Source organism: Oryzias latipes, chromosome 13 (assembly GCF_002234675.1).
Source record: "Oryzias latipes chromosome 13, ASM223467v1".
NCBI lineage: Eukaryota > Metazoa > Chordata > Actinopteri > Beloniformes > Adrianichthyidae > Oryzias > Oryzias latipes.
In genome coordinates this window covers 4,488,579-4,507,284 of record NC_019871.2, presented here as the reverse complement: position 1 = coordinate 4,507,284, position 18,706 = coordinate 4,488,579, and the positions used below count along the sequence as shown (strand labels likewise).

At 41.0% G+C, this 18,706-nt stretch overlaps 3 protein-coding genes across 5 annotated transcripts in view; 1 reads left to right on the top strand and 2 right to left on the bottom strand.

Moving 5' to 3' along the window:
- Positions 1-7,068, bottom strand: part of pak1 (p21 (RAC1) activated kinase 1) — a 56,578-nt gene extending 49,510 nt beyond the window's left edge. The window contains exon 1 of the mRNA XM_004075253.4: positions 6,872-7,068. The gene's annotated coding sequence lies outside the window, so the exon portion shown is untranslated. The remainder of the gene's footprint in view (positions 1-6,871) is intronic.
- Positions 7,069-9,327: 2,259 nt separating this feature from the next.
- LOC105355370 (aquaporin-11) lies at positions 9,328-12,323 on the top strand. Its single transcript, XM_023961698.1, has 3 exons — positions 9,328-10,710; positions 10,820-10,936; positions 11,837-12,323. The coding sequence occupies exons 1-3, from the start codon at positions 10,113-10,115 to the stop codon at positions 11,935-11,937; spliced, it is 816 nt and encodes a 271-aa protein (XP_023817466.1). The 5' UTR covers positions 9,328-10,112; the 3' UTR covers positions 11,938-12,323.
- Positions 12,324-13,196: 873 nt separating this feature from the next.
- clns1a (chloride nucleotide-sensitive channel 1A) lies at positions 13,197-18,125 on the bottom strand. Of its 3 annotated transcripts, XM_004075252.3 has the most exons (8): positions 17,739-18,125; positions 16,776-16,912; positions 16,497-16,625; positions 16,240-16,350; positions 14,473-14,478; positions 13,971-14,144; positions 13,784-13,850; positions 13,197-13,531 (listed from the first exon to the last, which is right to left on the bottom strand). In XM_004075252.3, coding segments are annotated over exons 1-8 (744 nt in total). In that variant the 5' UTR covers positions 17,858-18,125; the 3' UTR covers positions 13,197-13,530. The 3 variants fall into 3 exon arrangements, with proteins under 3 accessions (XP_004075300.1, XP_020563719.1, XP_023817468.1); XM_020708060.2 differs by lacking the exon at positions 14,473-14,478 and having other exon boundaries at positions 13,277-13,531; XM_023961700.1 differs by lacking the exon at positions 13,197-13,531 and having other exon boundaries at positions 13,783-13,850; positions 17,739-17,857.
- Between the last annotated feature and the right edge of the window lie 581 nt (positions 18,126-18,706).

Below are 18,706 nucleotides of genomic sequence, written 5' to 3'. Positions count from 1 at the left end.
GTATTGGAGGCGTCTTTAGTTTATTGTCGGAAGACTTCTGTCGACATCAACAGACAACACGGGTCATTGGAATCAATAGGATTTAAATCCCTTTTTAAAGTGTGTTTTATGAGTTATTTCTGTATAGTATACCAAAGCTTTCAGCAGGTTTAGCTCGTGCTGGTTTGCGGCGCCTTCCGTCCGTGAAACCAGGGTTCGACTCCGGGCTGCTCCCTGTTCCCTTCTCTACTTCTGTGCTGGTCCCAAGCCCGGTTGCTTTGAGAGGGTAGCATCAGGAAGGGCATCCGGCGTAAAACATTGCCAAGTTTACCATGCGACTCGTTCGCTGTGGCGACCCCTGATGGGAAAAGCCGAAAGGGAAACTACATACCAAAGCTTTCCTCCTGCATTTATTGTGTCTAAAGATGATGGTACAAACACGGGGAAAACTACAGATAAACCGCCTTTATAGCGACTAGAAAATGCTTCTCTCTGCTATCAACAGGAGACGAGAAGATCTCTTTCAAGCTCCGATCATCGTTTGATCTATTTTAAAGCGTTCCCAATGGTTTTAATTATGCCGTTTTTAGCCAAAATAAAACAAAAACTGTAGTTTTCTACAGAGCGTGTCCCACAGCCAGTATAAAATTGGTCAAACGTGAAAATACGTTTTTAAAAAAGGGAGAAAAGGTTGTAGCTTAACGTGAAATCTTTAAAGCTGTATCAGGAATGAACCAAAAAAAGAACACGTAAATCAACGTAGAACATGAACCGTGGGCGATAATTGTGCTAATATGCAATTCATAAGCCGTTTGTCCGTCAGATACGTTATCTTAGCATATGTGTGCCATTTATGCGATATAAAAGTTATACATCGCTGGTAGACGCCTGAAACGTCTGTTAGATGTGGAACGGTCGTGGAAAGTCATAAATTTGTGTATGAATCTCGCAAAAATCACGCACAATTGCATAATATCTACGTAATAATTGGGTATGAACTACAAACATTACGCATAAACTGCGTATTTCTTATCGGATTAAAGATTTAAAGATCCGTTGGCCGGAACCATAGACGGACAACTGCACCAATCGACGAATGAAGAATGCAAGAAAGACTTACAAATTATGTACATCACATAAAGTAACCAAAATGTTTGCAGTGGCTGTGTGACACTGTTGTTTCTGCAAAGCGGCAGTTGTGAGCAGCAGTTGTGGCCCAAAGCAAGCCTTCCCCCACATCCCATCATCTACAGGCTTTGGCCCATCCAGAGTATTTTCTACGTCACAGATACACTTTTTTTAAACTTCATTTTTTTCGTCTGCTCCTGATTCACAATGATTTGATTTGAATAAAGAAATACTAGGAAATGCAATTTTAACCTTGATTTTCTTCATATAACGTCCCCCATCATGAGTGGGTCCTTAATGCTGAGGGACAAAAGAGTACTGCCCCGGCAGGACAGTTGCCCAGATGAGGGGGTATTTTTAGATACCACAATTACAGATGAAACACTGGACAAGAAGACTGGGTCAGAAAGAAAAGAGGCAAATAAGAAATAAAAATAAAGAGAAAGAAATTAGAGAGAAAGCTCAAAACATCCAAAAACAGGAATAATAAATAATAATAAATAAATGGGGAAGCTCAGAAAAACACAGGAAGAGGGTTTTCTAAAGGGAAAAAGAATTGAAATGGGAAGCTAAGCAAAGGAGGATGCTTGCCTCAGATTCTTTGGCAGTAAACCGTGTTTTGGCTCGTTGACATCTCTAAAATAATTATATCATGATGTTGGCATCTGATAAATATTAGGAAACTCTGTTAGAATCCCCGCTTTAAACCAAGAAAAACATTATAAACCAAATATTTTATCATAAATTACTGCAAAGGTTGGTTCAGATTTGAAAGTAAGCCTGCAAAAAACAACTGTTTTTTTAAAAATAAAGATTAAAATGTTGCTTCTTTTTTTGTTGAGAAAGTGTTTTATTTTACCCATTTGAGGAGTCAAAACTGGTTAGAAACACAAAACAACAACAAAAACCCACTAATGTTAGAAGGCATTTGGGTCCAGTCTGTTACCTGAACCATGTTTGAACTAAACTTTGATTTTTGAGATCTTTAAATTAAAGAATTTACGCTATTTGATTAACTGTTTAATCAAACTGCATGAGTTATACTCTCCCTTATTCTATGTGGGAAATAATTCATTATAGAAGTCGTGTATTACAGTAAAATATGACTTTCCTGTGTAAAAACAAGTAGTGTCAGGTATTACTGATGGCTTTGTCCTCATATTTTACTCACACACTCGTGTTACACACTGCCATAAACATTTGTGGTGATTTTTAAATTATTTAGAATTAATTTCCTGAGCCAAAAAGCAGTTGTCGGCTTCATAAACCTAAAGATAATTATTGGATTTGTAATAAATGCGTCTTTTCTTGTTTTTTCTCAGAAGTAGTATTTGTCTGCAAAGAGGGTGTAATTGCCTTAATTGAATCTGCTTTGGTGTTTTAGTTTGTTTTTTCCTTTATTTTCCTTTTCTGTGCTAAACTGACTAAGGATAGAGGCCACTCCTTTATTTATCATTCCATCTATCTATCTTTTTTTTTTTTTTTTTTAATTAATTATTTTTATGTTAATTTAAATTTTTTTTAATATTTACCTCAAAATGTGTTCAATCCAAAAGATTTGAAAGGGGCAGAAAAATAATTTTTGTTTCTGTTCCCTTTCCTTTCCTGTTTATCAGAACTTGTGGAAGATCTTTTGATTTTTTGGTGGATTTGTGGAAATGAAAAGAAATAAAGACATTGAATGGAATTCAATATTGGAAGGGAAGAGATTACCTCAAAATGAAAACCATAAATATTTAGTAATGACTAATTTCCATCAACATGTGATCTCAACAGAGTAAAAATTAAAACAAAAAAACTCTACTTGAAATGTCAAAATGAGCTCTTCTTCATTTTTTTGGTGTAAAAAAACGTTTCAGAAGAAAAAAAAATTATCAAACAATTTAACAAAAAACAGTACAAATAAAACATTTTATTGTTGATCCGTAAACCCTAAAAAATATGTTTCCTTTTATTCATTTTTTATATGATTAAAGCCAAAATTTTTACATTAAAGTGAACATTTGTAAATCAAATATTAAGCAAATTAAGAGGTTATCAGATCTACCTATTATTTATATAACCCACGGACACTGCAATTCATTTTTAGTGACAAAACTATCAGTTTTTTTTTGTATAACTTTCCTTTTGACCATAAATCTTTAAACCCCCTTTTCTATGCAAATAAATCTGAAAGAGTGCGTCACATGATCAAGTCACTAACCATGATGAACGTCGGTCAGTTGTTTTATCTGACTAGTTAAAGCTATTTAGGACAAATAAGAGGCTAGAGCGGTAATTCTGCCCCCTCAGCACGGGCCTGCTTCAGTCAAAAACGCACACTCACGGGTTAACCACAGAACATCTACAGCATGTAATCATGTGATGATGTAATCCAGAAGAAAACGGAGTCTCCCCCGCGGCTCGCTGATGGCGGCGGTCCCTCAGCTTATCGGAGACTTTTAGGGTTTGTGTGGGGTGTGGCAGCGCCCTGTGAGTGGGAGGTTCCTGCTCCATGTGGTTCTGGACTCTGGACGACTCACACTGGGAATGACATCAGCTCTCCTTCTGGACGTTTTGACTTCACATCCTTTATCTGTTTTATGGTCAGGACTTTTTTTTTCCTTAGCAACTAAGGTGTTTATCTTTTCATCTCACAGAATTCGGTCTGCATCGCCTACGGGGTTCAATCAACTGCTACCGTATTTTCAAGAGTACAAGTCATAGAAGCAAAAAAATACACGATAAGGAAGAGACGTACACACACACACAGAAGTCATTTCAGAGGACAAGACGCAGTTTTGGACGAAAAGTCCAACACAACATTTGTAGTAATTGAGCCATCAGATCAGCATTCATGCTTTAATAAATTCTTGGTTGGTCATTTTTTTGGGCTGAAATTAAAAAAACCATCCTAATCGTACACCAATCTTCACTTACAAAACATTTTAAAAAAATATATAGGCCAAACCAGGTTAATAGATAATGAATAGAGAATTCATTTTCATTGATGTGAACTAAAACAAGGTCAGGGAACTCGGATGCCCTCTGAGCACAATCCACAAGAAGAAGATCACCACAGGATACAGCGTGGAATGAGGAAGATGATGAAGACTGCAGAAAATGTATTGAAAGCTGCTTTCATGCAGAGTGGAAGGAGCTCCACCTGTAAACGTCTCCTCCTCTACCTCCTTATGCAGAACTTCAGCGCCACCCGAGATCAAACCAAAACTATCTGGCCTATCTTTTTGGTGCCGCGCTCCAAAGCGCTTCCTAACTTCTCCTTTTATCTGACGTCACATCAGTAAAGTGGATTACAAGCTTAAAAACGGAGTCGCGCCTTTCATCCCCATCCAGCCAGACAGCTTGTTTCAGAGAGCCGGAGTCGGGGTTGGTCTAGACGCCGTGCAGCTCAGCCGCCGCCGCAGCCTTGCAGGCAAACAGTCTATCCATTATTCAGCTGCTGGCAGCCTTTTCGGCCGCTCAACTGCCAGTCTCTCTATTCATGCCAGTGTGGTGTTTGAACGCCCACCCGGCAAAGACAAATATCTGCGATGGGGAAGATTTGATTTCACGGTTTCTGGTATTCAGAGGTCTTTAAAGCAGCCGGAGCAGCGTGGTGACTCCACAAACACCGACGACTCTGTGTTTGATTAGTCATCATCTGGCTGTAGCTCTTGGGGAATCATGAGACTGAAAACAGAGAAGCCTATGTGTCAGGAATCCAACCTCACTACCTGCACCTTAAAAGCTCCAAGCTGGAGCGACGTTTCGTTTAGCGTACTAACCCTCCAAACTAGCTTTAGTGTCCTTTTTCTTTTAAAGACCCACTACGATCAAAAATTGTGCTTTTAACATGTTCTTGAGGTACTTTTTTGGACAATAGAGCGTATTGATAAAGTACATTAGGCTTAAAAATTGCATTTCTGAGTATTTGTGATGTAGAAAAATCACGCTGGGGGCGCCACAAACTCCCTGCTTCAAGTCCTCAGCAACAGAGAGGGGGAGAGGGGGCGGGCTTGCCGCCTCCACTTGCTGACATTAGTGAATTTTTGTTTCGTAGAACAGGAGAACATTCCAAATAGTATTTACAGCGTCCGTTTCTTAATTTCTGAGACGAGAGTGGCTCATTGCACATTTCACTGTATTCCATAAAACAAATGTTTACGAGTAAGTAGGTAAAGTCCTTCTATCTTCTTTTCATTAGACAACTCCAAAAAAAAAAAAAAAGTCACATTGCATCTTTCACTCTTGCCGTATCCATGGCAACCCGTTTTGTTGGTCCACATCTCTACACGACTCAGATCCCAAACAAACTGCCCCGTGGTTAAAAATAACTTCCATAACAGGTGAGACGCAGCAGACGCGGAAAACACACGTGCGCGCGGCCGCGTCCACGTGAACTCCACCGTCCTGGCCTCCGTGGAGAGACGCCCGGCCGAAACCGCAGGGGCCAAATGGGTCATTAACCCCCGCCCGCCTTCGCCGCCCTCTGTCCTGCTGTCACAAGGTGTCAAAGTGACAAATGGAGGGGAGGGCATTCCCCATGCAAGCCAATGAGCCTCTCCTTTTGCCACACCCAGGTTTCCATGGTAACCGCTTCCATAAATGTCTATTTTAGTCTACAAAAAAATTAGGACATAAAAGTTGGAAGAGATTTGCATTTATGCACATGGCTGATGTTTAATATTATTACAAAAAACACTTTTTTTAATACAGTAAAGTGGTTTGTTGTGTAAAAAGTCATTATGTTTTCCCCATTTTCAGGAATACGATAAAAAAAAATAATTATGTAACTTAAGTTTTGGTGTCTTTTTTGTTTTGTTCCATGAAGTTACTATGAATCTTCACTAACATGGGATTTGGACCACTCAACCACAGCAAACACAAAAAGAGAAATAAACAGAGAGCTCTCAGTGATGGGAAGGGTGGGCGGGGTTTTAGGCGACACAAGTTTTGTTTTTTGTTGGGTTTTTTTGCTAAAAATATCACAATCATGAGGGTTTTTTTTAACTGTTGGGAATGCTTTGAAAATAGCTGAACAGATGATGGGAGGGGGGACTTGACTTGAATACGGCAAAGTAGAGCTGCACTCATATCCACATAGATTGCTTTGGCATAAGCTGTTGGTGGACGCAGCTGAAAACCTCAGGATGAAGAACAGTGCAGCGGTTTCTGCTGATCCACGTGGAAACTCCAGCTTCTGAGCGTTTCTAGCAGCTTGCAGGGCTCTAATCAGAAAAGTCACGTTTACAGAAATCAATGATTGTACTGCAGGTGATGGGAAAACAGCTATAAGGGGGTTTGATGCATCAACTTTGACCAAACATTTAGTAGATTTCTGTGCTGAGCAGCTAAAGTAAGATTAAAATGCAAATAAAGAAAAGAAAATTGAGACACTTTTTTTCTTAAATGCATGTATGAACTGGTAAACAGGTTCAATTCCCTGAGAGAAAAGTGGCAGATCTTCATTCATTCTGCCTGCTGTGCTGCTATCATTTCCCACGTCGTCCAGTCATTTGGGAAGCAGCTGGTTTAATAAAATAATAATCAACCCGCCAACGCCTATGGCTGGAAAATCCTGACTATAAAAGTCCACCAAGCAGCGCACGTTGATGGGGGTTATGTTGAGGGGGAAACAAAGATAACAGCGTCTTTCCAGCACATTTCCCACCAGCTCCCTCCTTCATCCACACACGCAGCGCACCACCATGCTGGCCGGCAACGCAGCCCATCAGCTGGGAAAACCTGCTGAAATAAAGTAGGGAAAAAAAGCTCCGCTCACCAAATGTCTGACAGCAAATTCAAATGTCGTTGCTGTCGGTTTGAGTGTTTTTCCTCCGCCGGCTCACAGCGTCTCATGTATTCCGAAAAGTCCTGCTCCTCCGGAGGCTCAGACCTGCTCCGCTCTGCCGCCCTCGCCTGATTTTTTTTTTAGCTATAAAACTTGCCGAGCCCAGGCTATTGTTAGCCAAGCGCAGAGAAGTCTGCTGCATACAAAGTCCCGCCTCCTCACCGGAGCGTTCGGCCACGCCATTGGTTGGTCGTCCACACTGCCTCATTTCTATTGGCTGACAAAGATGTCCGTCTAAACTCTCGGGGCGGGTCCCGACTCGCCGGCAAAACCGAACGACCTATGCTGCATTCACGTAACAAATAAAAAGTGCGCATTTGTAGACACTCACGTATGGGTTGTCCCTGCGTGTTGCCTTCATGTAACCATGTTATGGAAATATTAACTACAGAAAAAAAGGATATTTCAAACACACAGCGGTGACGTCGTTATTTAGATGAGCTTCACAGTGAGAGAGAACTCTCCTTTAAAATAATTTATTTTAGATTATTAAGTCAATAAGAAAGAAACAGATATAATTTTTAAAACTCAGATGACATAATTTTTTAATGAAATTGCTCGTCCGTAAGGTGAGGAGTGAACATTTCTCTCAAAAAAACATTAAAGAACAGAAAACAATCCTTTTTTCCTATAGAAAGTAACAAATGTGTACATTCAATAAATTGAGTTTATATTCCAAGTAAAAATAATGTATATAATGTATGTAAAATACATTTCATTAACATTTTAATGCAATTTCAGGTTTTGAATGCCTATCTAAACATTTGGATTCTTGACATTGATTCCGTCAAGTGGACCAATGAAACCTTGTTCAACGTTTTAACCAAGGTGAGGATTGCTAAGTTTGCCACTTTTGTAAATGTCTTCTGTTACAGATGTGTACTTTGTTGTACTCTTAGAAAGCCTTGAGCTTTTTATACAAGTACTACTTGTTGGTAATTGATCTTTGTATGTAATATCCCCTTTTGTGGAATCAATAAGGTTTTGTTCTATTCTTCTATAACATAAAGGGAGGTCATATTTTGTTGATTTCAATTGCATTTATTTTAAAATCTTCAATTAACTTCCACGTTTGACTCAAAGTGCTACACAAAAAAATAGAAAGAAAAAAATCAGACAGAGCTTTATTATAATGACTTTTAGGTTACATGTCATCCTATACATGTTTTTTTTTTTTCTGTGATGACTATGTCGTTTTTAACCAATTTAAAACCGCCAATTCAAACTTTGATTTTATCAACATTAAGTGTATTTGACAAGTGACTGTTTTGATGCAAAAATCCCAGTTTTTTAAAAAATAAATTAGTTTAGTTCCACCTCAGATTGAATATTTGTTTTAAACTGTTGAAGATGTCACACTGAATGTCAAGGTAATAAAGGAAAAGCTGAGGTTTTGGTGACACCCAGTGGTCTGTATTTCACATTGATCATGATTGCATCATCATTCATGTAACTGAAAGTCACTCAAAGCTCTTTTTATTATGACGTGAGAATCAGAAGACAATGCATTGTTTTATCCCTTGTGCTATCTTAGATGACCCCACCCTTACTTTGACGTGTTCTCCCTACCATGACAAAGGTGGATAAAGGTGGAAAGATTTCATGTAATCCATGGACACCAGTGAAGATCACAAATCATTGAAGAAAAAAGGTTCAGCGCACTGTCTAGTGGGTCTAGATGACCCAACTCCCAACGTTAAAGACCCTAGGATAGCACAAGGGTTAAAGTAGATTTCAAAATTCTTTGTGTATGAAAGTGCTGGTTACTTTGGTTTAAACTTCAGTCCAGACAAGCAAATTTGCATTTAAATTGTCGGTTTTCGGTAAGCTATTCAATACTAAACTTTTTCATCCTTAACAGCTAAAAAAGAGAAGATATCAGTGCTTTGAACCGTAAGGCAATCATGTAAAGAAATACATTTTCAATAATAAAACCAATACTGTTTCATTTAAATACATTTAATCAAATAATGAGACATGTAACTTTTTTTCACAGTACATGAAACAGGATTTGTATCACGTATAAAATTCCCCTTTATCCAGTATCTGAATTCCTGGTAATCCTAGCTCAGGGGTTTGCAACCTTTCACATTAAAAGAGCCATTTGGACCCGTTTCTTACGGACCAAAACCCCAGTGAGAGATGCAAAGTCACGCTTTAGAAAAATAACACTCTATTTTGTGACCATTAAGCCATTCATTTATAACAATAATTAAATTATAACAAGGTTATTTTTGTTTTCTAAAAATAAAAGCTTTAGTTTTTCCTCTTTGGCAAAAGATGTCTTTTATTGTGAAAAGAAGTCATGAGCTTCTCTCAAAAGTAAAAAAAAAAAAAAATTCACATTTGGAGAAAAAATGTGAAAAAATTATTTCTGTTTATTTGTGCCAAAAATAAATCTAATCAATATTTTTTATTAAAAAAAAGAATGTAATGAATGCAAAGTAGTACAGAATTTTTCTAAAGGATAAAAGAAGACTTTAAAAAAGTCCCCTGCATGGTTTCAACCATTTTGCTTGATTATCTGACATGTCAAAAATCTAAACATAAATGGAAAAACTTTATTATCTGCAAATAATTTAACCAAAACTACAATAAAAAAAACAATTATTCAGTGTGTTGGCATTTTCTTTGAAGTCAAAGAGCCACAATGGAGGGATAAGCATGTGCACACATGTGGCTCAAGAGCCTCAGGCTGTAGTCCCCTGACAAAACTCACAAGGATTCCATCAAAAAACTGTTTATTTCATGGCTTTGATCAAATCTAAATAAGTACTATAAGGAGTTAGAATTACTGAAGTAACGTTTTGTGAAAACTCTACTCCTAAAAGTCGTCTAAGACTTTGAAGGTGTAAACATATTTCTCACCAGCAGAGGGCGCCTCCTTACAGCCGCAGCCCTGATTAACTAAGCAAAATCTAAAAACTGGAGGCATAAATGATGACATAACTCCCGTTAAAGGATTTGACTCAAGTTTCTAGCAGACAGGTGAGCAAAGAAGTAGGAGAGAAACTGGAGACAGCAGCTGTCGTTCTTCACTTCCGCACCATGTGAGTCCCTGGCGCAGCAGACGCTCATTTCTCACTGCGGCGCATCACCGCATCCTGCGGGACGGAGCGGGGCTTCAGTCCGCTGCTGCATCCACAGAGTTCCGGTGTTGTGCTCCGCGGTCATGAGCGCGGACGTGGCGGCGTCCCTGTCGGTGCTGGCGCTGGTCGTGGTTGTGAGTGACGTGACCCGCAGGCTGCTGATCGGGGCCCGCGCGGACACCGGGCTCGCGGCTTACTTGGGGGAGCTGGTCTCCACCTTCCAGCTGTGCTGCTGCACGCACGAGCTCAAGCTGCTGTCCGACGCTGGAGGAATCGAACCTCAGCTCGCGCTCACACTCACCTACCTGGCGGCCGTGGTCCACGGACTCACCTTCAGGGGCGCCATCGGGAACCCGTCAGGTGTGCTCGTGCACGCGTACCACGCTAGGTTCCCCGCCGGATGCGCGCTGCGGCGGATTGCGTGCCAGTTCGGCGCGGCAGCGGCCGCGCGCGGCGCGGTGCGGCTCGTTTGGGGAATCGGGCTGTCGGAGCTGCACGTGCGCCACCGGCTGCTGGGCTTCCACTGCAGCAGCCCCGTCCGCGCGCCCCTCACCAAGGCCGCCGGGGTGGAGCTGGTCTGCGCCTTCGCGGTCCAGACGGTCATCACCTGCACCCAGAGGCTGGAGGAGAAGTTCCGCGTGCACGCGGTGGCAGCAGCCATCACTACAATGGTTTATGCAGGTTTGGTGACTCCCCATCAAGTTTGCATTTGCATGCATTTCTGTTTAACTTTAGTCCCAAATGTGCAAATGTGAGCCGTAAACTCACTGTTGTGTTGCTGTGTGTGTAGGTGGCAGTGTAACTGGAGCAGTGCTGAACCCAGCAGTGGCCTTCTCCACGCAGTTCCTCTGCACTGGACCCTCCTTCCTGGAGAACTGCTTCATATACTGGCTAAGCCCGGTTCTGGGTAAGTCGCACCCAAACAAACGAAAACGTGTGTTCATTCATCTTCTTCACGTTTAGGTCACCTTTCGGGGTCACGGAGCTGCTGGAGCCTATCCACTGGTGGGCAAAGGCAGGTCGCCAGTCTGTTGCAGGGCCACAATCACACACCCACGCACACTCACACCCACGGGCAATTTACAGGAATCAATCAAATGTCCCCGGAGAGAACATGCAAACTCCACACAGAAAGGTCCCCCAGCCGGGACTTGAACCAGGGGCCTTATTGCTGCGCCGCCATGCAGCCCCAAAACAAACATAGACTTCATTTAATTGCTGGTAATCAGATACAGTTCAAGTATGTGTTTCAAAATGTTTCTTTCTCCTTAAATATTGGGAGACTTGGAATAAATTTGGACAGATTTGTCTCAGATGAAAGCAGACGCTTTTTTGGATGTTTCACTGAATTTTTCCAACTTGATTTATGGTCATTTCAGGGACGAACACATCCGTCACTCTCTGTCTGTGGCCGACGGCGAGACTCATGCAAATCTGTTAAGCAGCTTAAACACAGACTTCTGATGACTCGTTCATTTCAGAGTCTCTGTAAACAAACGCAGCCTTTAGTGAGCCGGAACCAGAACCTATAGGTCCATTCATCACATTTTATTCAGGAAAAAGAAAAACAATGTTTGTCATTTTCCATTTAACCATCATACTCTTTCATTAAGTAAGTCAGCAGATTTGTGGGACGGATGTGTGTAAACAGATCTTTTTCAGTCCAGTATTCAATATTTAAACTGATTTTTACCTTTCTATGCAAAAACCATTTTCTCACGTTTTATTTGAAATGGTTTACATGTAATTTTGCTGGCTTATTTATCCATTCAAAAAAGCATTTTCTCATCTGGACTTCCTGTTTCAGGGATGCTGAGCTCGGTGCTGCTGTCTGACAAAGTCTCAGCGGTTTTGTGGACGACGTCCTCGTCGCCACGTCTCCCTCTGAGCTCCAAGAAGGCGGCGTGAGCCCAGGAGAGCGCCGCCACCACCCACAGACAGTAGATGTGACTGCTGAGAGGAGAGGATGAGCACCGACACGCACTTTGTTTTGAAAACAGGACGGATTTTACGTGCAGAATTTCATAATAAAAGCACAAATTTAATATTTCACTCAGAAATGTCACAAAAACCTCACTTGTTCAGAGTTATACTATTGTAAAATTGTACATTATTTTCAGCTTCATCTGTTCTGCATAAGTACAAAAAAAGTCAGATTATGCTTCCATTAAAACCATGAATGTAATAATTATTGCATAAATATTTATCACACAAATAGTTCTGTTGTAAGTAAACCTTTTAGCATATTAAAGTCAAAAAGCCACCACCTACATTTAGCACGGATGAAAACTGATCATACATGGAAAGAAATGAGTTTTTTTCTTTACGTGAAATTTTCACAGATGAGCCACGCAAAGAACGTAGAGCATAAACTGTTGGTGATTATTGAGCTGTCTATATGCTGTCAGTGATTCCTACATCAATGACGTCATTTTAACGTGATACGTGCATCGTTTACGCCAGATAAAGGTTATATATCGGTGGCACACGCGTGAAAAGACCGTTACACATATGTGGAACGGCTGTGGAAGGCCACAACTTTGTGTGTGCGTCTCGCAAAGATCCCTCATTTCAACTGTAATCAACGGTTCATACGTGGAAAAGGCACAACATGGACGGAGAAAGCAGAAATCTGACAACCAAAGGGCATTATGGGATGCCGCTGTTTAAATAAGTGCCTTTGGGTCTCAGTAAAACCGTTCTCCTGCGCCACCAAACCAGATTTCCTCCTGAGGCGGATCGACTGCACCTGCAGGCCGGTGGATCCGTCCGCCATCACTACTAACACCTATTTCAATTCTATTTTTTATTTTGATGTGATGATGCACTTTGAGGCGCAGGAAAAGAACCGTCGTTTCTGTGAATCAGTCAGAATAGACCAGTTTATGCAACAAGAAGATCTCAGGTTTACACAAAAACACTGAAAACTGTTGTTTTTCAGACGGTTAAAGTCTGTGCGATAAAAACGTAAACATTTATGTCAATACAAGCAAACATACGGCGGGTTTTGAAAAGTTACAACCCAGTTTGTATTTCCTAAAAGATAAGCGCAATCTATTAAAAAAATCTATGCTTTTTTTTAAGTTTAAAGTATTTTAAATCTTTCTTTAACTTTTATTTCAAGTTTCAACTAGGAGAAACACGTTTAAAACAGATAACTAAGCAAATAAATGAAGTTTTTCTCTTGTTTTAAAGCATGAAATCCAAAGACATACAAAAACGTAGTATTTATTGATAACTGCTAACAAAGACGATGGATTCCAAACAGGAAAATCAGTGAAATGATCGTTAGGTACAAAACAGAAACAAAGGCTTTCTGCACGTCTTTCCTCCGTCTCCGTTACTAGACCGCATAGTTGTACTGTGTCAGCAACGTGCTGCGTTTACTCGGCCTAAACGCCACAAATGAAGCTGCTAATGCTCTGTTTAGAGAGCAGAGCATGATGGGAAGTGCAGATGAGAGCCTTCAGGAAGTGCAGGGCCAAACCCACGAGGAAGAGACCTGCAGAAAAACACAACAACGTTGGTTTAAAACACATTTTTCTTTAAAGGAGAAGAAAATAATGAGGAAAAACGTAATTATATCCATTTAAAGTGTATTTCGTGCAGGAAACACAGCCATGGTTTTCTATGTGTATCACAGTAGAGGGTAAAAAGCATCAACTGGACACGTTTTCTATGAAGAAAGCTGATCGCCGAGCTAACGCTCTGACGTCAGAGGCTTAAGCAGACAGTCAACCCCACACAGACTCACTAGTGCTCCACGTCTGCATCCTCAAACTGACCGGCCTCCGCCACGGCAGCATCCACCTCCATCCCGTCTGCGCAAAGAAAGACATGTCAGGATTAATGTCCTACGTTTCATGAACACCGGAACGACTGAAACAATTGCCAGCTATGAGTCTATAGTCATGTGACCGCTGAGCTGAGAGCCCTCAGACCTTCAAATTCCGCCTTGGTTTCTTCCGTTCTCACGCCGGCCATGTGGTACTGCTGAGCCACAGACTGAGCCAGCATGCCCTCCAGCCTCTCCAGCGTGGCCTGGCCCTCCTGCGTCAGCGAGGACAGGCCCTCGTCGCAGGTGTAGAAGGTGGGGACGTCCGCGTGGCCGTACTCTGGACGGGCGGAGGAAGACGGAGAAACGCAATGGCGTGTAGAGAAAAGGAGATAGTGCATCGTGAGGAGGAGAAATGTCAGACGCTCTGTTTATTATTCTGTAATTTTTAGGAACTAAATCCAAAGGATGTGTCTTCATTGTTTTCCCTAAATGAATTAAAAACTGTTTAATTTATAACATCTATTACAAACCATCTCGTGACTTTGAACTACAACATCAACTAACAATGCGATTGTGAGGAGAAACTGGACGGTCGGACTTTTCACACCGACTCTCAAACAAAGATGTTGATGTTTTGATGCAAATGAAAAGTCTGTAGGTTTTACCTGCTTCTGCATCCGTGGAGTCCAGACAAGACGGCCAACAGAGAAAAACAAACAGATCCAAGTCAGAAAACCGTTTTATTTTTTTACAAATTGTCCATTAATCTCCTCCGTCTCCTGTCCAGAATGGGTTCAGTTTGCCAGATGTACATAAATCTGCAGTCATGAGCAGATCTTTGTTTTCATCCCATAAAACTGGACGTATTTTTCAATGAAGGTTTGAAACAAGAGAAAAAAGAGTGAAAACGTTCGTGTTTGTCTGAGAAATGGGTAGAAAGTGTGTAGTGAGGAGTTTTACAGCCTTACGACATCTAGAATAAATAGAAAAAAAATAAAAAATGATATCTATTTTGCAGATTTCGCCTACGGCGTGTGATTTCTGAACTCAAGTCTCGCCATAGATGGGGGGGGGGGGGGGGGGGGGGGGCTATCCTTCCGTGGTGAAATGAGGGGTACGACTGTTAACACCTCTTTAAAGTCCCACTCCAATCATTTGATCTATTTTCAAAGCTCTTTTATGGTTTTAAGCCAAAATCCCCAAACTTGTTGTTTTCTGGGACATAGTGTCTGCAGAGCGGCAGGAGTTCATTCAAATTCAGCTGCAAGGACCAAAAAAAAAAAAAGAATTTCACCTCTCAACTGTTGGCAGGGAGTAAGCCCACCTCTCTTCCCATCATTCCTTTGTTTACACGGTGTCCTGCTAGCTTCCAGCCCCTCACACCCCCCAACCTAAAATCACCGGTCCAAATAAACGGCGAGCATGATATCGGAGCTGTCCAGCCGTAGAGTTTAGATCCAGATTCCAGCTCAGACGAGGAAAACGAAGACGTCTATGGATCTATTTTTCTAAGTAGATGCAGCAGAAAGGAGCAGGGGGGTTGCAGAGTGCAGTTATGAGCTTTTTTTTAAATGAAAAATGAAATTTAAAGCCTTATTTTCTTAATATTTGTCCTCCAGCATGAGGAAAAAATGCTACATGAACATGTTAAAAACACCGTTTTCATCTGAATGGGTCTTTAGAAAGATTTACTTTCGGGACAATCTGGATTTTTTCCGTCCAGCATCCTGCTCTGTTGTGTTAGCCCGCCCGTCTCTCGCACGGTAAAATGCCAGCAAGCAAAAAGAAGAGGGGCTCGTTCCCAAAAAACATGGAAGGGGTTTGGATTTTCAACTTCAGACTTGAAGCAACAATTTGCAGAATGCGTTAGCAGCTCCCTAAAGCACAAACTGGTTTCAGCAGCTGAGCCAGAGTCAAACGGTGCTGCTTTCTGTGAGACGATCAAGCAGCAGCAGCTCAAAAACACAACGTTTCAGAAGCCTTACAGTCTGTATTCAGTTGCAACTTGAATTGAGGTCCACTCCCAAAGGAAATGTCAAAATAAAAGCATTTCTGCTAGCTATATTCTGTCATTTGTCTTTTTTTTTTTTAAAGAAAGTAAAGAGAGGGGAAAGAAAAAAAATCAATGTAAATCTGAAATCATATTTAGTGTGAAAAAAACAGCAGAGATTTAATTTCCAGGCCATTACAGCCACAGTATGAACTATAAAGAATTAGGGTTAATATTTGAGTTTCTTTTAGTCATCTTCAGCGTTTCACTGACCATCAGTTTCAGCATCAATCAATCACCTGAAAGTTAATATTGATCCAAAAAAATCTGATTATTTTATATATGTGAGAAAATCCTTGCATTTCTGCAAAAATGATGGGAATAAAATAAGAAAAACATTTTAAATAAAGTTTCCCCGGCTGTGTGCGTCTGTTGTCCTTACCAGCTTCCTCCACATTGTACTCCTCTCCTTCGAAGTCGTTGTCTGAGTCTTCGTCGTCGGGGTCTGGATGTAACGCCTGGCACTCGCACATGGCTGAGAACATGGACTCCACTGCGTGGAAACAGACGCAAACATTTCTAATCTTCTACTTTTTATGGCAGACGGGCGGGATCAGGGGGGGGGGGCCGATCCGTGACGGCTACGCGATCTTGATCGGTTAGCCGTCACGGATCGGGTGGCCGTTACCGCTCACTCACATGAAGCTTTGTCTCTGGGAACAAATCGAATTTCTGTGATCACTTCCTCTTCGTCACCGTTGCTGCTGTCACTACCATCATCATCTTCTTCTTCTGCTGCTTTCTCTGTCATCTCAGCTTCACCCTCACCTACAAGAAAACGAACGGATGAAATTGTTGAATGAATGAAGAAAAACCAAAGCAGAAAACCCAGATCTGCTTTCAGGAGATTTGATTTGATTTGAAATGGTTTATTTCAAGCAATCAAATAAGCTTAGAGATGACTGAAGGTTTTCTTACCGCCTAGTTTTCCGTTGACCATGACGTAGAGATGCTCCTCGGGGTAGGCGCTGACATCCCTGGAGATGGCGTGCAGACTGATGGAGGGGTATTCCAGGGAGAAGCCCATCCCTGAGCCGTCGAACCACGACAGGCGCCTGAGACGGACAAAGACACAGATCAGAGGAGGCCGATTCCAACATTAAAAACCAGAAAAAGAGAATCAAGTCTGACGTCGAGTTAGCTGAAAGTGTTGCAGCGCCACGTAACCATAAAGATCTTTATTATAGGCTGCATTTTGACTCACTGACTCCTTTCTATTGAATTATTTATCCATTAACCTGAGAAATAAAATATATTCATTTAAAAATGCACTACCAAACAATAATGAATGATCAGAGGAGTTATGTTGAACCTCAAAGTACATCTTATTAAGATTTCCTGAGCAAATAATCAAGTTAAATTTAATTTCACTAAAAAAAGAAATAACAATAATCACAGGAATTAACTACAGGGACAAATCTAATCTATTATTTTTTATTCAAAGTTATTAAAATGAAAAGATTTAGTTAAACATAGTATTTACACTTCATGTATAGAGTCCATCCAGTGTTAACCTTTAAAATACAAAATTAATATGAAAAAACGGAAAGTTACTCTTTAAAGGTCTTGTGATCAGTTGAGACTAAAGTTAAAGACAAACAAATCAATGGGGATAAATCAATAAACCTATTTTAATTCAATACTTTGACAGCAGAAAATGAACCACGGAACTGTCACGTAAACATGACTTCGATTTAACGTTTTATTTTGAAAAGCAGGGCAATACCGGAAGCTCTTCCTGGGGTCTGAACTAGTGCTAACAAGCTGCAGTTTATCATCGAACATATTATGATGGATACATTTCGGGGTGAATGAAATGTGCATAAAGATTTGCCTCCAACGTGTAACGACCAAAACACGCGCGCCACGTGGATCACTTACGTTTCGGCGACGTACAACGTGCCACAGCCGAGCTGCTGCCCGCTCAGCACCGCAGTGGTGTTGGCTTCCTCGTGGCGCACTCCCTCGGTAGGAGGACGGAGGTTTCTCACCAGAACCATCGTCCGTTAGACCGTTAACGTGGGCCCGAACAGAACAGAACTGCTTTGGAACCCAAAAGGAAGAGCCGTGACCCACTTCCGGTAACAGAGCGGCTTAGTTTAACCGCAGTAAGCCTCGTTTCAGGACAAAACTCGAGTCACGACAAGGGAATTCTGGGGGGGGAAATTACAACAGAAAACGTAAAATCCGAAACAGCCAGACAGCGAGCGCTTGTTGATACTGAAATATCGCGGTTTCTTCCTTACGTCAACGAATCACGTGACCAGCGTGCCTCCTCAAGCCATCTGTGGCATATTTTTTACACTGCCCTCTAGTGGCTGTTTAGCTGATTACACCCATTCCGAACTTTTTTATTTTTAATTTTTTTAAACAGTGACGCCCCCCCCCCAAAAAGAAATATTTTCTTATTTAAAAAACACAAGCACAACCTTTTGACTATATAAATATATATACGTATATATACACAGTCAGGACCATAAATATTTGGACAGAGAGATATTATTTCTAATTTTGTTTCTGTACATTACCACGGTGAATTTTAAATAAAACAACTCAGATGTCATTGAAGTGCAGACTTTCAGCTTTTATTCCATGGGTTGAATAAAAAGATTGCATCAAAATGTGAAAAACTATCCTCTGTCACTAATCATTCAAAGAAGTCACGTTTTTTCTGAGAGAAAACCTTTTGTGGCCTTCGGTTCACCTAAAGAGCCAAATCCCAGTTTAAAGCCTGGGATTCCTTAGATTTCTAAGGTACCCTTTTTTTTAGCATTTCAAAAGATGATGATGAGATAAACAGGGTGGGGGGTCTCACACACTTACCAATTTATCAACTCAGATTTAAAAAA

Excerpts from the sequence above, each read along its gene's own strand:
- LOC105355370 (XM_023961698.1), top strand. The coding sequence starts at position 10,113 with ATGAGCGCGGACGTGGCGGCGTCCCTGTCGGTGCTGGCGCTGGTCGTG. Across the intron at positions 10,711-10,819 it reads CACTACAATGGTTTATGCAG|GTGGCAGTGTAACTGGAGCA; the intron begins GTTTGGTGACTC and ends CTGTGTGTGTAG. Across the intron at positions 10,937-11,836 it reads CTGGCTAAGCCCGGTTCTGG|GGATGCTGAGCTCGGTGCTG; the intron begins GTAAGTCGCACC and ends TTCCTGTTTCAG.
- clns1a (XM_004075252.3), bottom strand. The coding sequence starts at position 17,857 with ATGGTTCTGGTGAGAAACCTCCGTCCTCCTACCGAGGGAGTGCGCCAC. Across the intron at positions 16,913-17,738 it reads ACGTTGTACGTCGCCGAAAC|GCGCCTGTCGTGGTTCGACG; the intron begins GTAAGTGATCCA and ends TGTCCGTCTCAG. Across the intron at positions 13,851-13,970 it reads AACCAAGGCGGAATTTGAAG|ACGGGATGGAGGTGGATGCT; the intron begins GTCTGAGGGCTC and ends TTCTTTGCGCAG.